The sequence below is a fragment of the Schistocerca cancellata genome, chromosome 1 (assembly GCF_023864275.1).
Source record: "Schistocerca cancellata isolate TAMUIC-IGC-003103 chromosome 1, iqSchCanc2.1, whole genome shotgun sequence".
Lineage (NCBI taxonomy): Eukaryota > Metazoa > Arthropoda > Insecta > Orthoptera > Acrididae > Schistocerca > Schistocerca cancellata.
The window spans coordinates 572131720-572157548 of NC_064626.1; the positions used below are offsets into that span (position 1 = coordinate 572131720).

The 25829-nt window shown below is 41.2% G+C and overlaps 1 protein-coding gene across 1 annotated transcript in view; it reads right to left on the reverse strand.

The window, feature by feature from the left end:
- LOC126191431 (sodium channel protein Nach-like) overlaps positions 1-25487 on the reverse strand; it is a 119323-nt gene extending 93836 nt beyond the window's left edge. The window contains exons 1-3 of the mRNA XM_049932340.1: positions 25381-25487; positions 12438-12644; positions 992-1008 (exon numbers count right to left, since the gene is read on the reverse strand). Of these exons, the coding sequence (XP_049788297.1) occupies positions 992-1008; positions 12438-12644; positions 25381-25487 (331 nt within the window). The remainder of the gene's footprint in view (positions 1-991; positions 1009-12437; positions 12645-25380) is intronic.
- Positions 25488-25829: the final 342 nt, after the last annotated feature.

Consider the following 25829-nt stretch of genomic DNA (forward strand, 5'->3'; position numbering starts at 1 on the left):
AATGGAAATATTCATATGGAACCTGATGCATGGAGAAAGGGTAGCTTAGGAAAGAGAAAAATGTTATTTACACTGTAAAATATCTTACTGGAAACATTCATATGGAACCTGGATCAGCTCTTGCCATCCATTTCTAGTTATAAGAGTGCCGTCTCTGAAACTAGTACATTGCCAACAATTGATGCAGTAGCTGATTTTCATTTTGACCCTGACACCAAAACCATTTCTGAGACTGAACCATTACCAACCTCTGTTATGAATGAGGCACTTGTGGCTGCTCAGAATAAAGAACCTACTGTGACACCAATTGCTCAGACAGTAGTCCAGGATGTCTCATGTTGTGCTTTAGCTCTAGTGTTATTGAAAAGCCAGAGACACTTAATCTTAGCCCTAGGACACCTAAGAGGGGGTTCACTGAACTCAGAGCTTTTTCTGTTGTTTAGCTTCTGTCCAAGTAAATGTCATACATTTTCCCTGTGAGACATTGCTTACTGAATACTGTATGAAACTTTAGCATCAATAAATTTTATAAAAAAATCCTCCTTTGAAAGAAAAAAATTGGAACTTTTAATATGGGTTCAACTGAACTCTTTAATTTCTTTGCTATACAATATTTTTCTGTGTAACTTTTTTACTTCCTATCTCCACAACAATGCAAGTCTATGTTTTGTTGGTTAGTATTCTTGATATTCTCAACAGTCAGTCTGTTTACTGAGGAAGAGATTGTTGATGACATTCAGCTGTTATTTATCTTGTATATTTCCAGTCAGCTAGTGCAGTTCCTTGCTGTTCACATCAGGACTCAGAAATGTCTTAAATAATACAGTGTGTGAATCATAAGGAGTGAAAATGAAGATGGCATTATGGAGTATGATTAAGATTCAGAAAGTGATGTATACATTACAGACAGAGCAGGCAATGAAGGTAATGTAGCTTCATATTGTGACCATCAGGATGTGGCTTTGACCGCATCTAAAAGAAGGTTTGTGACCACACAGCTCAGAATACCTAAGAGGTATCTTGCAAATATAGTAAGGTAACAGGCAGGGATAATTCCAGCCTGTATTTGCCATTCTCCTGAAGAAGTCTTGATGTTACTTTTTACACCTGATATCATGGATGTTTCAGGAAAACATTCAACTGAAGAAGCAGTTAAACTCACCATTACTTCTACAAGTGAGAACATGTATCTGGCCACCCTGATGTAGGTTTTCTGTGATTTCCCTAAATTGCTTCAGCTAAATGCTAGGATGATTCTTTTGAAAGGGCATGGCCAACTTCCTTCCCCATCCTTCGCTAATCCACTGGACTAATGACCTTGCTTAGTCTCCTCCTCCAAATCAACCAACCAAGCAACTACAAATGAGAAAGAATTGCATGCCTTTATAGGAATACTGATACTGATGTGTGAAAATAAGGACAACTTTGTCAGCGTACATGATGTCTGGTCAAACATAATGGGTCAACCTGTTTACGAGAGTATTAAGGGAAGAGAATATTTCACGGAACCTATCAGAATAATTAGATTTGATGATAAAACTAAGTGACAGCAAAGAAAGGAAACAGACCAATGCATTCAATGCTGGTGTGCACCATCTTTTCACTGACTTTAAATCTGCATATGACTCAATAAACTGGGCCAAACTTTATGAGGGAATTCCTGGAATTTCGAGTGCCTGGAAAATTGGTGCATTTAATAGAGGTCACCCTAAAGTATCCCCAGTGTACCGTGCGAGTGCAGTCAATGCTGTCACCTCAGTTTCCCACTCGAACTGGGCTAAGGCAAGGAGATGGGCTTTCTTGCCTACTTTTCAACTTGGAACTTGTAAAAGTGGTACACAAATTGGGTATTCAGATAAGAGGAACTATCTGTACAATTGCGGAGATAGGCAGATGACTTGATTTAATGAGCAGAACACTTAGAGATCTACAAAGTGCATTTTCAGATCTAAAACTGAGTTCAGAGAAGACGAGCCTGGGAATTATATGTATAATGGCACTAACCAACTCTTACAGCCCACAATAACCCTTGATGGAATGACATTTGAGTGACTGGAATGTTTCACCTATCTGGGCTCAAAGATAGAAGCAAATGGCACCACCTAAACTGAAATTATGGCTCACATAAGTGCTTCTAACTGATGCTACTTTGGAATTTTGCGACATTTTAAATCCAAGCTTATATGACGAGGCACTAAGTGCCGACTTAACAAAATGCTGATACACCCAGTACTTGCTTATGGCTCAGAAACATGGGCAATTAAGAAGCAGAGTGAAAACAAACTGAGATCATATGAACATAGAACAAAAACAAAATAGGTCCTAGTATCGAGCCTTGAGGGACACCTTGGGCTACTGTTTTCCATTTTGAATAAAAATTTGCTGTATTTGATGAGACAATCATTCTTTGTTTCCTATTTGATAAGTATGAAGTGAGCCAATTTAGAACATTACCCTTGATCCCATACTTGTCAAGCTTATAGATGAGCAGTGCATGATTTACAGAGTCAAAGGCTTTTGTGAGATCACAAAATATTCCTGCAACTTTATTATGGTTGTCTAATGATGTGCTGATCTTGTCGATAAACTTGTTAATTGCATCAGTAGTACCTTTGCCTCGCTGGAAACCAAATTGGTTTTCCGTGATAATTTCATATTTCTCCATAAAATTTCGAATCTGCATAGCAGCAGCATTTTCAAAGATTTTTGATAGGACTGGAAGGAGGGAGATAGGACGACAATTCCCCATATCCTCTCCTGCCCCTTTTTTGAGCAACGGTTTTACTTCTGCATACTTCAGCACCTCTGGGAAGCTTCCTTGTTCAAAGGATTGGTTTATTTTTTTAGATAGTGGGTATCCTATTATTTTACACACAAATTTAAGGACTTTTGCTGGTATTTCATCCCAACCTGCAGAATTTTTGTTTTTTAGTTTAAATATAATTTTTTCTACATCTATTGTTGAAACTGTTTTGAATTGTGTGAGGCATTCAGAATTATGATTTAGTCCAAAGGGACATACATTGTTCTCATAATCTGCAACATTAACCTCTGGTTTCACTACATTAATGAAGAACTCATTGAAGAATTCTGAAATTTGAGTCGGATTTACAATGATCTCATCTTCAAGCTTAATTGTACTAATTCCATGTCTAGAGGCTTTGATACCTAATTTGTGTTTTACAACTGACCACACAGCCTTTGATTTATTCTCATGTTTTAAAATTAAATTATTATTTGTCATTTGCTTTGCTGCTTTGACTACTTCCTTAAATGTACTTTTGTATCGTTTAACATATTCAATAAATTCAATTTTTTTATTATGTCTTAGTTCCTTATGTAGCTGCCTTTTCTTAGCACTGGAGATTTTTTATACCTTTCGTGATACATTTTAATTTTGTCATTTTATTAAAATAAGTTTTTTGTGGAAACATTTCATTAAAAACACTTAGAAAATCCCTTAGAAATACTTCAAAATTTGCTGTGCATGAAATCTTTTTATCAAAGTGCCATTCTGTCTTCTTGAGCTTATCATGGAATAGAGTCAAAGTTTCTTGGTTGAAGATCCTTTTTACATAAGCCTTTTTACATGGGACTTCTCAACCTGCTCTGGGTAGCTCAATGAATAATGCTGAATGATCAGAAATTCATAGGTCTAGATAAAATTTATATCCATCTTCAAATACGTTGTTTTGTTGTTGTGGTCTTCAGTCCTGAGACTGGTTTGATGCAGCTCTCCATGCTACTCTATCCTGTGCAAGCTTCTTCATCTCCCAGTACCTACTGCAACCTACATCTTTCTGAATCTGCTTAGTGTATTCATCTCTTGGTCTCCCCCTACGATTTTTACCCTCCACGCTGCCCTCCAATACTAAATTGGTGATCCCTTGATGCCTCAGAACATGTCCTACCAACCGATCCCTTCTTCTGGTCAAGTTGTGCCACAAACTTCTCTTCTCCCCAATCCTATTCAATACTTCCTCATTAGTTATGTGATCTACCCATCTAATCTTCAGCATTCTTCTGTAGCACCACATTTCGAAAGCTTCTATTCTCTTCTTGTCCAAACTATTTACCGTCCACGTTTCACTTCCATACATGGCTACACTCCATACAAATACTTTCAGAAATGACTTCCTGACACTTAAATCTATACTCGATGTTAACAAATTTATCTTCTTCAGAAACGCTTTCCTTGCCATTGCCAGTCTACATTTTATATCCTCTCTACTTCGACCATCATCAGTTATTTTGCTCCCCAAATAGCAAAACTCCTTTACTACTTTAAGTGTCTCATTTCCTAATCTAATACCCTCAACATCACCCGACTTAATTCGACTACATTCCATTAGCCTCGTTTTGCTTTTATTGATGTTCATCTTATATCCTCCTTTGAAGACACTATCCATTCCGTTCAACTGCTCTTCCAAGTCCTTTGCTGTCTCTGACAGAATTACAATGTCATCGGCGAACCTCAACATTTTTATTTCTTCTCCATGGATTTTAATACCTACTCCAAATTTTTCTTTTGTTTCCTTTACTGCTTGCTCAATATACAAATTGAATAGCATCGGGGAGTGGCTACAACCCTGTCTTACTCCCTTCCCAATCACTGCTTCTCTTTCATGCCCCTCGACTCTTATAACTGCCATCTGGTTTCTATACAAATTGTAAATAGCCTTTCGCTCCCTGTATTTTACCCCCGCCACCTTTAGAATTTGAAAGAGAGTATTCCAGTCAACATTGTCAAAAGCTTTCTCTAAGTCTACAAATGCTAGGAACGTAGGTTTGCCTTTCCTTAATCTTTCTTCTAAGATAAGTCGTAAGGTCAGTATTGCCTCACGTGTTCCAGTATTTCTACGGAATCCAAACTGATCTTCCCCGAGGTCGGCTTCTACTAGTTTTTCCATTCGTCTGTAAAGAATTCGTGTTAGTATTTTGCAGCTGTGGCTTATTAAACTGATTGTTCGGTAATTTTCACATCTGTCCACACCTGCTTTCTTTGGGATTGGAATTATTATATTCTTCTTGAAGTCTGAGGGTATTTCGCCTGTTTCATACATCTTGCTCACCAGATGGTAGAGTTTTGTCAGGACTGGCTCTCCCAAGGCCGTCAGTAGTTCCAATGGAATGTTGTCTACTCCGGGGGCCTTGTTTCGACTCAGGTCTTTCAGTGCTCTGTCAAACTCTTCACACAGTATCGTATCTCCCATTTCATCTTCATCTACATCCTCTTCCATTTCCATAATATTGTCCTCAAGTGCATCGCCCTTGTATGGACCCTCTATATACTCCTACCACCTTTCTGCTTTCCCTTCTTTGCTTAGAACTGGATTTCCATCTGAGCTCTTGATGTTCATACAAGTGGTTCTCTTATCTCCAAAGGTCTCTTTAATTTTCCTGTAGGCAGTATCTATCTTACCCCTAGTGAGATAAGCCTCCACATCCTTACATTTGTCCTCTAGCCATGCCTGCTTAGCCATTTTGCACTTCCTGTCGATCTCATTTTTGAGACGTTTGTATTCATTTTTGCCTGCTTCATTTACTGCATTTTTATATTTTCTCCTTTCATCAATTAAATTCAATATTTCTTCTGTTACCCAAGGATTTCTACTAGCCCTCTTCTTTTTACCTACTTGATCCTCTGCTGCCTTCACTACTTCATCCCTCAAAGCCACCCATTCTTCTTCTACTGTATTTCTTTCCCCCATTCCTGTCAATTGTTCCCTTATGCTCTCTCTGAAACTCTCTACAACCTCTGGTTCTTTCAGTTTATCCAGGTCCCATCTCCTTAAATTCCCACCTTTTTGCAGTTTCTTCAGTTTTAATCTACAGGTCATAACCAATAAATTGTGGTCAGAGTCCACATCTGCCCCTGGAAATGTCTTACAATTTAAAACCTGGTTCCTAAATCTCTGTCTTACCATTATATAATCTATCTGATACCTTTTAGTATCTCCAGGGTTCTTCCATGTATACAACCTTCTATCATGATTCTTAAACCAAGTGTTAGGTATGATTAAGCTGTGCTCTGTGCAAAATTCTACCAGGCGGCTTCCTCTTTCATTTCTTAGCCCCAATCCATATTCACCTACTACGTTTCCTTCTCTCCCTTTTCCTACACTCGAATTCCAGTCACCCATGACTATTAAATTTTCGTCTCATCATACATTTCTTCAATTTCTTCGTCATCTGCAGAGCTAGTTGGCATATAAACTTGTACTACTGTAGTAGGTGTGGGCTTCGTATCTATCTTGGCCACAATAATGCGTTCACTATGCTGTTTGTAGTAGCTTACCCGCATTCCTATTTTCCTATTCATTATTAAACCTACTCCTGCATTACCCCTATTTGACTTTGTGTTTATAACCCTGTAGTCACCTGACCAGAAGTCTTGTTCCTCCTGCCACCGAACTTCACTAATTCCCACTATATCTAACTTTAACCTATCCATTTCCCTTTTTAAATTTTCTAACCTACCTGCCCGATTAAGGGATCTGACATTCCACGCTCCGATTCGTAGAACGCCAGTTTTCTTTCTCCTGATAACGACATCCTCTTGAGTAGTCCCCGCCCGGAGATCCGAATGGGGGACTATTTTACCTCCGGAATATTTTACCCAAGAGGACGCCATCATCATTTAATCATACAGTAAAGCTGCATGTAGTGATGGGGAGCTCGCGAATGAGTCGTTCAAATGAACGCTTCACTCCAGTGAAGTGTGAACTAACCACTCAATTTCAATGAACTGGTACTTCAAACTCTTCACAGATAACACACTCCACACTTTTTGCTAGTTCACTCACTCTCTTCCCCTCTCCCTCATCCCATTACATCGGCGCTACGTCACTCATTCTCCCCTCTACTGCCTGTCGACGAATCGCGCGGCGTTTGTGGGAAACGATACGTTTGCGATGGGTTTGGATGTGAGGGGCGAGGGGAAGGCAGCGTCAGCTGCTTTCTGCAGTGCTGACATCATTACCCGTGACTATTTGTGCAGTTCAGTTATACTTCGCGTCTATCGGTAGCCTACCGTTGGCAGCGCTTGCGGACAAATGAATATTACAGATACAAATGAAGAGGCTGGCTGTGTGAGCACGCACAGCCAACATGAAAATAAAAGGTTTGTTAATAACACTCAAAGAGGGATTTCACCTGAAATCGTGCTAATGACTACAGGTGACAGTTTACGTTTTGAATCTGGAGGGTTATTATTCTCAACAAAAATAAAATCTACAGGAAAACTTCTGAATCATTACTTAACGTAGATATATAGACTTTGTGACAGTGGTAAACATACTCATTCTATTTTGGATTAAATTTTAAAAGGAACATAAAATTGGACTGCATTTCGTTGGTAGCCCTAGTTTTCAGTCCATGAATACAACAAATAATGTTTCACTTGGCAGATAAAGACTTTTTTGGGCGCTTCATGAGAAAATGTCGAGCAAAATTAAATGTAATACCTTGTTTATATGTGACAGGCTTCTCTGTTTATCTTTCGTTTGTCCCCTTCGACCATGCTCTATTTAAGTTAGCTCAGACTCTGTAAGTGTGTCTGTTCGGCCATCTGTTGTAGCCATCTGTTGGTAAAATTGTGAAGTATTACGAAGCTTTATTGTACGAGAGAGGCGAAGCGAGCGTAGCCGCGGCGAACTGGGCAACTTCGCCAGGCTTCCGTACTTCATGAATGAGCTACTTCATTTGAACGCTTCACGGCAAAGAGTGAAATGAATGAAGTAGTTCACGGGAATGAACGAGTTCGACCCATCTCTAGCTGCATGCCCTCGGGAAAAATTACGGCCGTAGTTTCCCCTTGCTTTCAGCCGTTCGCAGTACCAGCACAGCAAGGCCGTTTTGGTTATTGTTACAAGGCCAGATCAGTCAATCATCCAGACTGTTGCCCTTGCAACTACTGAAAAGGCTGCTGCCCCTCTTCAGGAACCACACGTTTGTCTGGCCTCTCGACAGATACCCCTCCGTCACCCCTCGTGACTTATTTATCCTACAAAGCTGGTAGCTACCTTGAAGTTTTCAAGGTACGGCTATCTGTATCGCTGAGTCACACAAGCCTCCCCACCAACGGCAAGGTCCATGGTTCATGGGGGGGGGGTTCAAATACGTAAATTTGTTAAAATATTGTCAATGCATGTAGCTGACTGAGCATTTTCTCTTGTAGATTCAGAAAAATTTAATTTGTAGCCATATTTTTTTAATTAAGTCTGTAATTTTTGATACCTCACATGTTTCATTCAACACATTGATGTTGAAATCAGCAGAAACCACAATTTTTTTCCTCTTTTCTTTACTGAGGTATTCTAACAAACTCTGAAATTTACGTAGGAAATGCCCAGTTGTCACCTTCCCTGGGATTCTATAAATTGATATTATAACAACATTTAAGTCCTTTAACTCAACACAGCAACCCTCAAAAATACACTCTTCATTAAAACAATTGAAGTCACACCTTACATGGTAATCTAAATCAGAATGAATGAGTATGCATGAACCTCCTCGTGACTTATTTATCCTACAAAGCTGGTAGCTACCTTGAAGTTTTCAATTTTATTTAAGATTTTTATGGTATCACTACTAAGCCAGTGTTCATTTAAACAAATTACTTCAACATTTAGAAATTCAGATAAAAAAACTTGTAGCTCATGGAAGCCATCAAACCTATATTCAGGTCAGTGGAAATTAAAATGTACTATAGTGTCTCTCCTGTTCCCAGTCGGCGGGCTTGACATCCGACATCCTACCCCCCCCCCCCTTTAAAAAAAACTCACAATTAATAGTGGGTGGGATTACTTGTGAGAAATTTTCAGAAAATTTGCACTCTTTATTGCCTATTGGCTAATACTTTTCTCTTTTGTGTGATATAAAATTAAATGTAGGGGACAAAAAACCAGTAAAGATAAGAGACAAGCAAGACAGTACACACTTTTTCAGTCCTTAGGTGCCAGCATTTTTTTCTCACTAATCTTGCTATAGCTTTACACAGTGTGCTTTGCTTTCTGCAAAGAATCTATTACCGGTACCTCATCAAAGTTCGTCAAACGTTTTTCTACGTGAAAAATCAAAATGTCGCTCTCTAACAATGAAAAAGCTGTTAATACGAATAGTACCCAAAACTGGTTTGGTTTCACGATCTGATTACGTCTATTTCGTCACTGTCTGCTAGATAGGACGAATATGCCTTTCTAATATTGCAGCAATTGTAGCACACGCCAAACAAGCGAGACTGTTTTGGCACAAATGGTCATTTTTATGTATCTCATTTACATAAATAACAAGTCAGAACATAATTCACGAATTACCAACAGCAAATGCCTATTAGGCCTACTACAAACAAAAAGTTCTCTATTAGGAAATAGTTTCACGTTTCATTGATAACGTCCAGTTTCTCAAGCATGGGATCAAAAAGAAGTTGTACGAAAATTTTTATATACATTTGGAATCGTCATATTCTTCCATATAATTTGTGTGCTATTCCCGTTTCTTCTTCTTTCTCGTTCTAACAAACAATGTTGTCATCACTAATTCTGTGCGTTCTCCTGTCATTGCCAAAACTCATCCTCCTGTTAACTTCACTGAGGCTGCGGTCACAGTCGCTCCGGTATCAGAGGATTCTGCCGTCACCGACATCGACCGGAGACTGCCATCTTTTCCAACCAGTGCGCCATTAAGTGCGCGGCCGCACTATAACCGACTTTATCTTCCGAACTGACAGGCTTTGGACGACAATCGGTGAAATTCAAATCAGTTTGTTTTCTTAGGTCAAATTAACCGACATTCTCACACACGTTATGTGGAGTGTGAGAAATTCATAAATTTAGTACAAGAAAGAGTGAGTCTGTGGCAACCTGACGATGAAAATGTCATAATCTGGATTTAGTTTGGAATCTATGGACTGAAATTGCAGATTCATTTTACATCTAAAAATGAGCAAAATCTTTAGTGGAAACTGTAGGCATAGATTATAACCTCAAAAAATTATTTTTTCAAGTGAAAAGAGAGTGACCGAGAAGGTAATGTGTACCCTTTCTTACCTGTTATTCCTGTTAGTCGTTTATGTCCACTCTGATAATTTGAATCTAAAGATCTCGTTCACAATTATAGTGACACTGATAATTCGCACACCTACTCACTGCACTAAATGATAGCTATTAAACGTTAATTGATGTACGTCTGCACAACATTAAATAAATAGAGCGAAACGAGAGTTTATAACTTGCTTTTCAAGGTCTTCTCGAATTATCTCGAGTATTTAACAGAACGTTTCGCCCTCCAGCTCATATATTCGTAAAACTTGACTGGATATTGCGATAACTGAGGAAAGAGTGTATAATACTCGCCACGTTCTTTACAAGGCAGGAAAGATCATTCGCATGCATTCGACGTTTCTGTAATAGCAGAAGCCGCTATGCAGCACTCATATCCAAGCACAGAGGCGTCATGGTATCCACCCCACCCTAAAAGGTAAAAATATAACCTAATTCACACACAGAACAGATTCTAACGTAATCTATTCTAACCTCCTTGACCCCTGCCAAAAACTGACGAAGGAGATCGTATGCTCTATGACCACGGTGTCGGCCGATGTTATTGGGTGACCTCTGACGACCATTGTCAGTGCTGCTGTGGATGCGGCCTAAACCTGCCAGAATCACAAGTACAGTTATCCGGCGTTTATTCTCCGGTTAGGCATTATTACGTGTGCGTACAACGCGCTTTCCACGCTATTCCGAGACTAGAATTTACAGCGGCTGCTAGCCAGGAACTGTACATCTGGTAGTGTAGCAATCTGGCAAAAAAATTTCTGTCACAATTTCGTTTTCTTGAATACACCGAGAAGGTAATGTGTACCCTTTCTTACCCGTTATTCCTGTTAGTCGTTTATGTCCACTCTGATAATTTGAATCTAAAGATCTCGTTCACAATTATAGTGACACTGATAATTCGCACACCCAGTCAACCACATAAACAAGCAGCGATTGGTATTCAACCGTTCGGGTTTATTCGGCTCAGCTCATATAGCACCGTCCCCTTTTGTCTGCATGAAAGTTTTTATTTCTAGATGCTATGGAGATTTGTCTGGCAGAGACATTACATACACTAAGAACACATTCAAAAATTAGCTTATGATTCGTTCAGAAATCAACTTAGAATGTGTTCAAAAATGTTTAAAATCCAACTGGGATGCGTTTCAAAATCATACGAATAATTGATAGACCAACGTGCACTGGATGTTAGGTTCATTGTGAAACAAGGTTCTTTTCTTCAAGAATATGAATCTGGTGCCTCCTGAAATTGCCGCCCAGGACAGATAGTCCAGTTTGCCCCCTGCTAGATCTGGGCCTGCCTGTTCACGAAACCAGTACTGGATGATGCGTGCAATATGAACAATGGCCTTGTCATCTTGGAACACAACATTACCATTAGGGAACAAACACTATACCATGGGATGGACATGATCACCCAAAATTGCAGTAATGTAGCCTTGCAGAGAAACCGTGGGATCTATGGATTCCTCGATACAGCTGCCCAAATCACCGAATACCCACCATGCTTCACCCTTGGGATGTAAACTCGGAAAGAGGCTGGAAACAGTGTGAAAGGAGACTCATCCGACCAAATGATACTCTTCTATTGCTCCATAGTCGAGGTTTTATGGCATTTGCATCACTGATGAGTGGTTTTGGAACTGCAGCTCGCTCCACAATTGTCTGCTTTCGGAGCTCCCTTCATGTTGTTTTGGTACGACAAGATTTGTGAGTGCAACATTCAGTTCTGCAGAGATTTTTGCATCTGTCGTCCTCTTACTTTTCTTTACATTCTTCTGCAATGGCCGTCCATCAGGGTCCCTCGAAACATGCTTTTGTCCGCGTTGTGACTTGGCACATGACATTTTTCCACTTTTCCTTTATGGGGTATAAATCTTCGATATGGTGTCTGTCGAAACACCAAACACTTCGGCTACCTTGATTATGGAAGCATCAACCATATGAGCACCAGCAATTTGACCATGTTCGAATTCACTTAACTCCAGCATTATGCACATACAGCCACACAGACCACTGTTCTGAACACGATTGACACTTGCAACTTATTCCAGATTTTGCATAGGTGCTGTTTATGGTCAAACCAACAGTCCAACCTGCAGGCTAGAATGGCACCTGCACTTTTGTTCCAGGATGCATTTCTTGCAGCGTTTCCAAATGTTTGTCCAACCCCTGTGGTTTGGAAGTTCTAGAATTCTACACAATTTTCGAAAAACTTTGCTTTCATGCTATTTTATTTTCCAAAAGGTAACTGTGAAATGTGGAAGTTGATATATGTGACAGCACAAAAGCTACTACACGAACCCCGGTTTCCTCCCCCTTGAATCTGCACCTGATAACAACATTTGGCTACAGCAGAATCAGGTTACAACTTACGATTGTTCATAAAGTCGTACGGCATTGGTGAGGTGAACTTTGTTTATGTTACAGACAGTGACTGCGGGATACGGGACGTTCCAGATGGGGTAGTGAGTTGACTCCACTGTCGTGATGGTGGGGGACGTGATGTACTGGGACCACACCAGGTTGATCAGGATGCTGGCCGCTGTTGCTCCAGCGGCACAGCCAAGTAGCCAAAGCAGCCTGTAACATACAGAGCGACAGTCAATCGTTGACCTATACAGAGTGCGAACTTACCAGTGTAAACGTGGATGAGGCCAGCAGATGTTAATTTCCGAATAAGGAGAAAATCGGCATGAGAGTAGGAGACAGTTCGTTCCTTTCAACTAGAGTAAACATTTTTACTTGAACCGAGGAAAGGGCATATACAAGCAACGCAAAAGTGCGTTAACATTAGAAAATTCAGTATTTCGCGGAATAATCTGGGTAGAGAGGTAAAAATTGACATACGTCCTTGAAATGACATGGAGTTTTATCGAAACCCAAAAACGTGCACACAGTGACCACTGTACGGCACTGAACAAGCAGTACTGAGGCCCATGAGAAAGACAGGCTGCGGCGTGTACGTCACCAGGGTAGATCTGAGCTCGCTCGCTCGCTTAACTCAGCAGACAAAATGCGTTTCTAAACCTGGGTGTGTATGTACTAATGAGAGTTGCATCGGCTGCTGGAAGTCTTATTGACTACTAGTCGCACAACAAAATTTAAGATAAATTCTCGACATAAATGGTATAACGGCTTGTTTGTAGCATTTAGTCTCTTCTGCGAAATAGTCCTCATTTCATACAAGATGTGGTGTCTTATGGAGCTGATAATCATTTAGAAATGATTTTAGTTTTATTGTGCCGCAGTACAGCCGTAACAAAGTATTAAGAGGCCTGTGCACTTTCTATCATTGTAGGATTAATAACAATAAGATACCATAATAATGGATTCCAGTAGAAGACACAATTCTCGTTTGCACATACACACACAGAACACAAGTTAACATGTGTAGAAACGCAGGTTTTCTGCTGAGTTGAGTGAGCGAGCTCGGCCTACCTTCGTGACGTACGTGCCGCGGCCTGTCTTTCTCGTGGGCCTCGATTAATAAATAGTGACACCGCTTACAGAACCGCATCATCCCTAGCCTGGCTGATTAACACCTGTTGGATGGTAAGACCTCAATCCGTGTGATTATTGGTTGAGGTGTTACCTGAAGTCGCATGTCTACCACGACTATCCGACCTCATTAGGGAAGCTAAAAAACAATACCTAATCGCAATGTCTCACCACACCTACTGGTTAGTTTACAGTGCTCTTCAGAATACTCTCTCAGGCATTGTTTATGAATGACAGGTAATACGGTGAGCATGTGTTACAAAGAACTTTCTCATCAAACAATGGGCACAAGAGATCTCTCACGCGTGTAGCAATATGAGGTTAGGGATGATGCGATTTTACAACGTATCGGCGTACCACGCACCCCCATGCGGCGTCACTGAGATCGACTGTCCAACGTCATATGTTAGCCAGTGTTTGCACTAGGTTTTGGTTTCAGTGAAACTCCTTGTAGTTTCAGGCATATGTGTTAAGTTTTACCCCTTTCCCTACATTATTCCGTGAATTAGTGCATTTGTAATTGTTAACTAGCTTTCGGGTCACCCCTTATGAGCATTATCACAAAAGTTTTGAGGACTCTTCTGCTCCTTTGCACCACTTCCAAAAAAATCCATTATTTCAACGTGCAAAACGTTTACGGTATCAAAAAGAGTTTTAAGTGCAGATCCAACCGTTACCTTAAGCGACCGAGTCTAGCATTGGGAAATCCTTGTACCATCAATGGCCCTTAGCTGGTCCAGTGAAACAAGTCAAGACAGAAATTCTGTTGAATATGCAAATCTGTGAATAACCACCGCTAAAGAAGAAAATGCTTTTATTATGAAGAACAATTGCCAAAATGCACCTACGAGCACTCACAGTGAAGTGTTGGAGATGATCAGCCACTTATGAAAATACTCTGGGCTATTATGCGGTGGTCGGATGAATTTCGTATTGAAAACCAATGTTTCGTCCCCTTTTGTTGAGGCACGCAAGGAGCATTGTAGTTTCTTTGAAGGTCCGATCAGTGACGAATGTAGCAGCTTTCTTCCGAGGGAAGGCGGGAGGGGAGGGGTATGTTAGAGGCTTCAAATTTTAATGATACCATACTAAAAATAGCAATGATATTAATAGTTAAAAGTTTCGCTATTCTGTGACATTTATTTAAATTATGTGTAAGTATTAAGTAGCTGTAGACTAAATTAATCATCATTTCTAGTAAAATTCCTCTTGCCAAAATTTCTAAATCCGCACTGTCTTTGTGTATATGTTCACAAGCCATCATTAAGGACCAACAGCATAAGAATACAGTTTGAACAATGCTGCAAGTACTCGGCCAGCGGTTATAAACAACATCGGGTATTTTTGAAACAGGTTGTTCTAAAGCACACTTAATTTCATGCAATACATTTATTATTTAGGAGAAGCATGAAAAAGTTTATAAATGTCCGTAACAGTATGTTGGATGCGTTTTATTACATGGTATGCATTCCTACAGTTGACTGCAGCAACTGACAAAACATGTGCTCTGCAGTGAATGTATGGTAACACGCGGCCTGTTTTCTCTGATAGTCGAGCGCAGACGCTTGTGACAGAATACAGAACCACTAAAATAAGCAGCACCATTGAAAGAGCCTGTTACTAATTTCTCGTAATAAAGAGCGAAAACTCCAGGTAGGAATATCACAATGTAAGAAAAGATAAGGCTGCCACTTACCGTAAAGACGACACGTTAAGTTGCAGAGAGGCACAGTTAAAGGACACTTACTTAAAGCTTTCGCTCAGCCTTCATCAGAAAAGGGAAACACACACACCTCATCCATACACGGATAATACTTGTATCGCACTCTGTATTTCGGCAGCGATTCTTGGAACATTTCCACAACTCCTTTTAGCTCCATTACTCCACTTTATCCAGGGTAGTTAGCTAGGAAATCAGCATCATGACTGTTGGTCATTCTATTTTGCATCTGCAATACTTGGATAAAATTTTAAAATCAATTACCTTGCCTGTGTTTTTTGCTATTGCAGTTGCAATTCCATTGAGTCATGATACAAACCACTGTGAACTTCTATTGAAGCAGTGGCTGTCTATAATGACAATGCTAACCTTCAATTAAAATATAAAGTGAAATAAGTGAAAAGAAAGCCCAAGTGATCGAAACGCACGAATTGTGAATATGCCAGTCGTATGCGGAAGACCTTGGATGAGGTGTTAACTGTTGTGAATAGTGGAAAGTTGTTATTAGATTCCGTGAATTATCTGTGACATACGTGTGGAAAACCTTCTTGTACAGCTAATGAGGTAGTAACGAAGTAAAACCTCAATCGACTTCTGACAATCTTCAGATCTATTATCATTTGTAAATTATACTTCCGATTCGGAAGATCCGGAGGGGTAACAACGTCACAAGTTGGAGTAACGCGTTTCCTTTTCAGGAACTGACTCATTGATTTAGTCTGATACATGTTTGTTGGTTTCATATCATCAGCCCCAAAAGATTCCGAGATTTGATGATCATCCCAGTTCTTGTTCCATCCCACTTGCTTCTGCACCAAAAAGTACTTTCCATCTTCCACCTTTCAAACCATCGAGATCTTCACCTTGTCTTCCTAACCGTCGTGCAGTTTCGACGACGGCGCTTTCATATCCCACCGGTGAGTTCAATAATCGCAGTTTGAACATTCTTAATTACATCCAACTCTCACAGTATACATGAATGGACAATGACAAATGCTATAAAAACTTATCTGATTATGTAAAGGACAGTTATTGTTATAAAGTACCGATATGTCAGTAACTGTGATTTGAAAGTGAATTACTCTTTCAGTTTTAAACCCGTGTGGGTTATCAATAATTTAAACTTATCAACTAATTATCTGCGAAATTCATATGATGCTGAGTGGTTTGCAGTCAGACAAACAGAAGGTTGACGAGTCTTTCCCGAGGTTTTCCACGGTTTTCCGGTGAGATTTGCCCAAACAGGGAGACCTTAAAGTTAAATTTCCATGGCAAAACTTGTTGTTCTATTGTACCCGAACATACGGTATCATCGACCTTATTGAGCGGTAGCTTGTTGTCTTATGCTGCCTTTAATCATTGTATCTGCTGCTATTGTGTTCTTCACAGCATTTGATACTGAGTACAGTGCGTGCTTGTCTTTAGTCGTCCTTAGTAGTACCAAAATGTGTTTATTATAGAAATTTCATTACCGCGAGGGGCACCATGTAATGATACAAGAGATGAAAAATGTGCTAATTTTGAAATGGGCTGTGTATATCAGCAGTGCTGAATATTTTACCACACAGACGTGTTCAACGAACTCGGCGCTATGCGCGCTTTTAAGTTAACGTATTTGCGGCAGCGAAAGAAAGAGAATAAACCCTGTGTAGGCGGTACTACTCTTTGCTGATACAGCACCCTTGTCACTGGATTAACAATACTATTTACCACGACTTGAGATACTGGATAACAAAGACGTGTTCTCGGAGCGGATCTAATTGTATTGTTGCACGGCAGACATTACGGAATTTGAGAATTAAGTTTACTTGTACACTCCTGGAAATTGAAATAAGAACACCGTGAATTCATTGTCCCAGGAAGGGGAAACTTTATTGACACATTCCTGGGGTCAGATACATCACATGATCACACTGACAGAACCACAGGCACATAGACACAGGCAACAGAGCATGCACAATTTCGGCACTAGTACAGTGTATATCCACCTTTCGCAGCAATGCAGGCTGCTATTCTCCCATGGAGACGATCGTAGAGATGCTGGATGTAGTCCTGTGGAACGGCTTGCCATGCCATTTCCACCTGGCGCCTCAGTTGGACCAGCGTTCGTGCTGGACGTGCAGACCGCGTGAGACGACGCTTCATCCAGTCCCAAACATGCTCAATGGGGGACAGATCCGGAGATCTTGCTGGCCAGGGTAGTTGACTTACACCTTCTAGAGCACGTTGGGTGGCACGGGATACATGCGGACGTGCATTGTCCTGTTGGAACAGCAAGTTCCCTTGCCGGTCTAGGAATGGTAGAACGATGGGTTCGATGACGGTTTGGATGTACCGTGCACTATTCAGTGTCCCCTCGACGATCACCAGTGGTGTACGGCCAGTGTAGGAGATCGCTCCCCACACCATGATGCCGGGTGTTGGCCCTGTGTGCCTCGGTCGTATGCAGTCCTGATTGTGGTGCTCACCTGCACGGCGCCAAACACGCATACGACCATCATTGGCACCAAGGCAGAAGCGACTCTCATCGCTGAAGACGACACGTCTCCATTCGTCCCTCCATGACGCCTGTCGCGACACCACTGGAGGCGGGCTGCACGATGTTGGGGCGTGAGCGGAAGACGGCCTAACGGTATGCGGAACCGTAGCCCAGCTTCATGGAGACGGTTGCGAATGGTCCTCGCCGATACCCCAGGAGCAACAGTGTCCCTAATTTGCTGGGAAGTGGCGGTGCGGTCCCCTACGGCACTGCGTAGGATACTACGGTCTTGGCGTGCATCCTTGCGTCGCTGCGGTCCGGTCCCAGGTCGACGGGCACGTGCACCTTCCGCCGACCACTGGCGACAACATCGATGTACTGTGGAGACCTCACGCCCCACGTGTTGAGCAATCCGGCGGTACGTCCACCCGGCCTCCCGCATGCCCACTATACGCCCTCGCTCAAAGTCCGTCAACTGCACATACGGTTCACGTCCACGCTGTCGCGGCATGCTACCAGTGTTAAAGACTGCGATGGAGCTCCGTATGCCACGGCAAACTGGCTGACACTGACGGCGGCGGTGCACAAATGCTGCGCAGCTAGCGCCATTCGACGGCCAACACCGCGGTTCCTGGTGTGTCCGCTGTGCCGTGCGTGTGATCATTGCTTGTACAGCCCTCTCGCAGTGTCCGGAGCAAGTATGGTGGGTCTGACAGACCGGTGTCAATGTGTTCTTTTTTCCATTTCCAGGAGTGTATAAACGCTGAGGCGTAATATCTTGAACAGAAATACGAAAGTGGTTGTTTTGTTAAAGAGAACTATGGTATAGTTAAATAATTATTCAAAAGTGAGCAATTTCATCATTTTAACAACTTTGGAAATTTGTGCAAGTTTACATACATATGCACGATTAGACATTCGTCTCTGCGGCTTTGTGAGGGTTAGTTCTAGCCTGCATGTGATCCGGTTCCTTCGCAATAGATCATCTTTGCATTGGAACTGTAATTTATTAATATTTTCTTCCCACAAAACTGACACGACTGCATTCATACATCCCAGAATGTGCTACGAGTGTAGGTTGTCACGTACGTATAACGTGAGAAATAAATAAACTTTACAAGAGAGCGGCCTGCAACAGCAGAGATGCGGAAGGCGGCAGCTACAACTTCGTAGCACTGCCATTGGATCTTTAGGGCGACTGTAGGAAACTACATCATACAAGTAAACTTATTAAACATAGGCATAGCTGGACAGCCCTGAAAGCTTAGATGCGTTTAAAGGCACTTTTAATTAAGTGGAACAACTTCTTTGTGAAACAAATTAAAATTTCACTTAACATTCAACATTCCAATTTTAACATTTCAAGTTTAATATACATTGAAGTAAATCGCAATTTAAATTTCTCTCCATTTATTCTCCTGTCTCCATATGAAAAGATACGATCCGGCCATTCCACGCGTTAAATTATTTGCTGTCAGAGATATTCTTCTTGCACAAGACGTCGAGCGTACTCAAAGAATACATCTCCTGCAGTGGTTCTCAACTTTTTTCAGCTGAGTTCCGTCTTGTTGCCTTCGAATGGCGACCAACAACCCCCCTCCTCCCTCCCCAACTTTTTCCCACTACGTGCCATTTGAAGCACGAATATTCCTACTTTAAACGCAATCAAGGAATACCTTTGCACTTTGGTAACAAACGCAACTCGCATTTGGGAGGATGGCGCTTCTAAACCCGTGCGGTAACCCACATTTAGATTTTCCATGATTTTTCTTGTTCGCTGAAGGTGAATGTCGGCACGATTCCTTTGAAAGGACATAGCCATTCCACATAAGATTTTCTTCCTCATCCTAGCCCGTGCTCTGTCTCTAATGACATCATCGTCAATGGCACGTTAAAACCTAGTCATCTGTCCTTTCTAGAAACCATTCTATGTACAAAAGACTGTCTTAATAACAACTCAAAAAATAGGAAAGTTTTTATATATTGTATAACAACTTTGTATTAATCGTAATTAAATGTATGTGTGCTCAAAATACGTGGAGGGGGCGAAAGGAAAGGAAAAGCGAAGGAACTAATGATATCAGGAGAAAGGAAAGGAAAAGAGAAAGATCAAATATCATGTGCATGGGGATTTGGTGCGGAATCAGCGGCGACGAGCTAAAATGTGTGCCGGACCGGGACTCGAAACCGGGCTCCCCTGCTTACCTGCTGAACCCAGACACAGTGTTTATCAGCACGATCCCCAGTCGACAAACACTCCAAAGTAGCGCCGCCTATCCGCAGTCACCGTCCATGCCCTTCACGCTCACTAATTTTAGGTTCCCATTGGAGGTCGAAGGTAACGTGCATCGGCACTCAAGGCTGTCGATTCGTTGCCCATCGAGGCGAATCAATTACATGAACAACCTCGAGGGCAGATGCACATTTTTCATTCGAACTCCACCGGGAATCTAAAATTAGCAAGCATGGAGGACATGGACTTTAACTGCGGATAGGTGGCAGTGGGTGGGAATGTGAGTCGACCAGGGAGCGTGTCGAGATAATTGCGCATTTACGATAAACTCGGTGTGTGGATGGCGCAGTGGGTAACGCAGCTGCCCAGTAAGCAGAGAATGCTAGGTTCAAATCTCGGTCTGGCACTCATTTTCCCTCGTCCCGCAAGGTTCCAGTGCAGTTGACATCATTAGTTCTTTCCCTTCTCTTTCCTTTCGTTTCTCCCCCTTACCTTCAATTACTTAACCACGTCCAAATTTTTCAGCGTTTACTTTTTCAAAACTAAATCACAGATTTCACAATACCGAACATATGTGAGTAGAAATTGATATTTTTGTCAGAATAACGCTCATTGAGAAAATAGCCAAACAATTATTTTAATCAGATGAATAAATTAATTAAAATGATAAATTGTGGATACAGTAAGGCCTGATAGGGAAGATTTATTTAGATGGAATAATTTAAACCTTAATTAGCATCTGATAGGAGCATATACTGTAAAAAGACAATGGAAAGTATAAGGTGCGATCAGAAAGTTTGAGGGCATTACTGCAGAGTATACAGGGTGTTACAAAAAGGTACGGCCAAATTTTCAGGAAACATTCCTCACACACAAATAAAGAAAATATGTTATGTGGACATGTGTCCGGAAACGCTTAATTTCCATGTTAGAGCTCATTTTAGTTTCGTCAGTATGTACTGTACTTCCTCGATTCACCGCCAGTTGGCCCAATTGAAGGAAGGTAATGTCGACTTCGGTGCTTGTGTTGACATGCGACTCATTGCTCTACAGTACTAGCATCAAGCACATCAGTACGTAGCATCAACAGGTTAGTGTTCATCACGAACGTGGTTTTGCAGTCAGCGCAATGTTTACAAATGCGGAGTTGGCAGATGCCCATTTGATGTATGGATTAGCACGGGGCAATAGCCATGGCGCGGTACGTTTGTATTGAGACAGATTTGCAGAACGAAGGTGTCCCGACAGGAAGACGTTCGAAGCAATTGATCGGCGTCTTAGGCAGCACGGAACATTCCAGCCTATGACTCGTGACTGGGGAAGACCTAGAACGACGAGGACACCTGCAATGGACGAGGCAATTTTTCGTGCAGTTGACGATAACCCTAATGTCAGCGTCAGAGAAGTTGCTGCTGTACAAGGTAACGTTGACCACGTCACTGTATGGAGAGTGCTACTCCGGGAGAACCAGTTGTTTCCGTACCATGTACAGCGTGTGCAGGCACTATCAATAGCTGATTGGCCTCCACGGTTACACTTCTGCGAATGGTTCATCCAACAATGCGTCAATCCTCTTTTCAGTGCAAATGTTCTCTTTACGGATGAGGCTTCATTCCAACGTGATCAAATTGTAAATTTTCACAATCAACATGTGTGGACTGACGAGAATCCGCACGCAATTGTGCAATCACGTCATCAACACAGATTTTCTGTGAACGTTTGGGCAGGCATTGTTGGTGATGTCTTGATTGGGCCCCATGTTCTTCCACCTACGCTCAATGGAGCACGTTATCACGATTTCATACGGGGTACTCTACCTGTGCTGCTAGAACATGTGCCTTTACAAGTACGGCACAACATGTGGTTCATGCACGATGGAGCTCCTGCACATTTCAGTCGAAGTGTTCGTACGGTTCTCAACAACAGATTTGGTGACCGATGGATTGGTAGAGGCGGACCAATTGCATGACCTCCACGTTCTCCTGACCTCAACCCTCTTGACTTTCATTTATGGGGGCATTTGAAAGCTCTTGTCTACGCAACCCCGGTACCAAATGTAGAGACTCTTCGTGCTCGTATTGTGGACGGCTGTGAAACAATACGCCATTCTCCAGGGCTGCATCAGCGCATCGGGAATTCCATGCGACGGAGGGTGGATGCATGTATCCTCGCTAATGGAGGACATTTTGAACATTTCCTGTAACAAAATGTTTGAAGTCACGCTTGTACTTTCTGTTGCTGTGTGTTTCCATTCCATGATTAATGTGATTTGAAGAGAAGTAATAAAATGAGCTCTAACATGGAAGTAGGCAATAATATAATTGTATTTGATTTATAGCCTCACCAGTAAGGCGGCCACGACCCCCGATTGTTTTGCTGTCGGAAAGTTTTGTTTTCCCAAGTTTCTGTTTCAATTTCCTGAGGCGACTACCCATCCGCTTCTGGACGTGACCGCAACATTGCAATTTCTCAATTGAGAAGTCGGGACCATATGGTTTGGCCTCATAAATCTTTGGGTAAGAAGCACTGTCCCCGTCTCCTAAATAATACTTGTACCACACTCCGTATTTCGGCAGCGATTCTTGGAAATTTCCACAACTCCTTTTAGCTCCATTACTCCACTTTCTCCAGAGTAGTTAGCTAGGCAATCAGCATCATGATTGTTGGTCATTCTGTTTTCGCATCTGCAATACTTGGATATAATTTTAACATTAATTACCTTGCCTGTGTTTTCTGCTATTGCAGTTACAATTCCATTGAGTGAAGTGTGGCCCCTACGTTGCCACGATCCGTCAAATATTGCTGTCAAGTTTCTATTACCATCATTTTCACCGACACTTTCTTCAACAGCAGCCTCTCTTCACAGACCTCTTTTGCAGCATCTCGAAAGAAAGTTTTCGCCGCTTCTTTAACTTTTCCAGTACATCGGAATGCGTAGGCTAACTGAACATTCACTTCAGATTGTTTAGTCTGGTAAGCATGGAGAATCAGTAGTGGACACTTCAAAAGAACAGTCACTGCACTTTATTACTATCGGTACTTGTAAGCCTAGACTGGTTCCAGTAGAGACAGTAAGGGATCCTTTACATTTTGCGCACACCGCAATTTGGCTAACTAGGCTACCTAAACTGATGATATTAACAATATCATAGCAACCTTCTTCTTTTCCATGTATCTCATATTTAGCCAAGTTACGGGTAAGCTTCTTAGAAGAAGAGCTTGTTTCAGAACCACGAGCAGCTTCAGTACTAGTACTAGGCCTAGGCTCACCTTCAACAATGAACTTCCACTTCAGATTCACCACGATGCAAAAACTGTTTTTGCTTACATTTCCCCCCACTGAACTCACGTTCCCTTTTCTTTTTTTGTATTCGCGGCATTTTTACATAGTATAAATTTATTTGCTGAGATCTAAACACTGAAATACGAACATCGTAAACAAACTTAACTTTCAATCACCAAAAACAAAAAACTGGAAACAACAAAGTAAACTGGTAGCTGTTTTCATCATTGTTGCCAACAGTATTTCATCAGTGTTACCAACTAAGCTTTCAAACAGTTATACTATAGCATGTAGTCACTAGCGAGTAAAAAGAAGGTTGAGTTCATGAAAAGTGTCCGTTGCAGGGTTTCACTAAAACGCTTGTAAAACGGAAACCACTCAACATAAATTAATAATTTTGGTATCAATTTAAACCGAAATACATGCGTAGCAAACAAAGTGCAAAAAACAAAAATAAAAAATTTAAAACCAAACAACCATCAGACTCCCGTTGAGCCACCACTTGCATAGTGCTTTGCGTCCCAGTTTCCCAGGCCTCAATATGTGCGTTTACTAGTTCTGGACTTACCTGAAGTCTCAAGCCTACTGCGATTGTCCGACCTCATTAGCAATGCTAAAAGATAACATCGGATGGCAACTTCGCACCATACCTTCTGATATAGCTGTGTAGTCTTACCAGATTTGTCACCATAGGCAAATAGTTGTGCCCAGCAACTGTATTTATTTCAAATAGTGAAGGGTGCAGCAATCAGTCGGAGATGATGTTTATGGGATATCTAGATTTCGGTTACTGTGTGACCATCTTCAGGGCAGTAAATGTAAATTAAAACATTAAAAACACTTTTATATGCACTTAGTTCCAACTGGACTATTCATGCCAGAGGTTGAGTTCAATAAACATCATTTCCGACTAACAGCTGTACACTTTACTATTTGGGATGCCGTATAGTGCTGTTCACAACATTGTCCCTCGACTACAGGTATCGCTGATGAATTGCGACCGACTTATTAAGCATTTGTATAAAGAACATCGTCTTTGCTAAAAATCAATTCTTTTACTAATTATTGTTTTAGTATCTTATCAAGCACCACCTGTTGGTCATTTTGAGCATTTATTTCTGGCTTCAATAAAACGCAATTTCATTTGAAGCATATGAGTCAATTTTTACTTGTCTACCTACATTATTACGTGACGTATTGAATCTGCAAAAGTTAACGGACTTTCGGTTCATCTTGTATGTAATGAGTGCAGTCCGCTGATCTCAGGGGTAATGAGAGATCTGTATAACGACCGTCTTTGCTCTGACTAGCATTTCCATATTTTCTTTACACTGACAGCAGTGCCTAGAAGTGTGTCTGAGACAAGTGATATTGTATTTTATACACAACTCTTATAAGAAATTGTCTGGTCATCGTGTTTACGTGAAGATTGTCCTTCTTTTCCATTTAGAGTTTTACAGTTTTATAACATGAATAATTAACGGTCTGTGTACTCCACAGGTGAGACATTCCGTTTTTTATTACGACATAATGGTCGCTACAATGGTGATACATGATGGTTAATGAGATTATGTAGAGAATTTCAATTAGATTTTAAATATTCTCAGGGTTTCCATGTTTTGCAGAATAGCATAATTTATAATCATCGTAAAGAGTTTACCCCTGGCAGACATTTAGTTTGATGTAGGCATGCACAATATGTAAGTAATTTTATTTTTATTCTTTAATGTATACAAAGTGTTCTTCCGATATCGCCATCGATTGTGTACATTTGTTGTCTACCCTCTGTATCAGATGCCACTGGATGGTATGTATGCCTGAATACCGGTCTGCAAATAAATGCGTCTGATTTGCAGCTCATGGTGTACAACGAGTTGTTCCACCAAGAATTTTATTTCTAAAATGGGCAAGTGACATAAAATTTTCACCAAGAATACTTTTTAAACGAGGTCAGGAAATAACGTGCTGTTTCCAGAATAGAAGGACACACCACACAGAAGTTAGTGATGTTAGCCCTCTACAATGATTCCACTAACGTTGTGTTAGGTATTTAATAGTATCCCAGAGGCAGACATTCCAAGTGAGATTGTTCGCCGTCCTCACCTTTCAAACCAGTGCCGGCCTTCCTCGGTGATATACTTCAGACCGTGCAGGGTAGTGGCCTTGCAGAACTCGGACAAATGCCGACTCAGTGTATGCACGATCTTCATGGTTCTCTTGCCGTTGATTTTCATTAGAAAGCCTGTAAAGAAAATAACGGTCGTTATATCCTTTTTCAAAAATGCCTTCATTCAAGAAGCATTTACTTCAGGCTCAGAAATTTTTATGCCACGCAAATAAGAATTCTTAACGTAATAGCAGTGCTATCATATTGATAGGAACGATCTTCCCGTAAACAAGAGACCCCGAACACGAAAGATTTCGAAAAACCAGTTTTTGGCTTATCATTCTCTGGGACGTCTACTTTATTGTAGCGTTCATTCCATGTTCGCAAGGAACACCGTTATTTAGTTACAAGTCGTTTTATGGAAAAGTGTCTCCGAAAACCATTC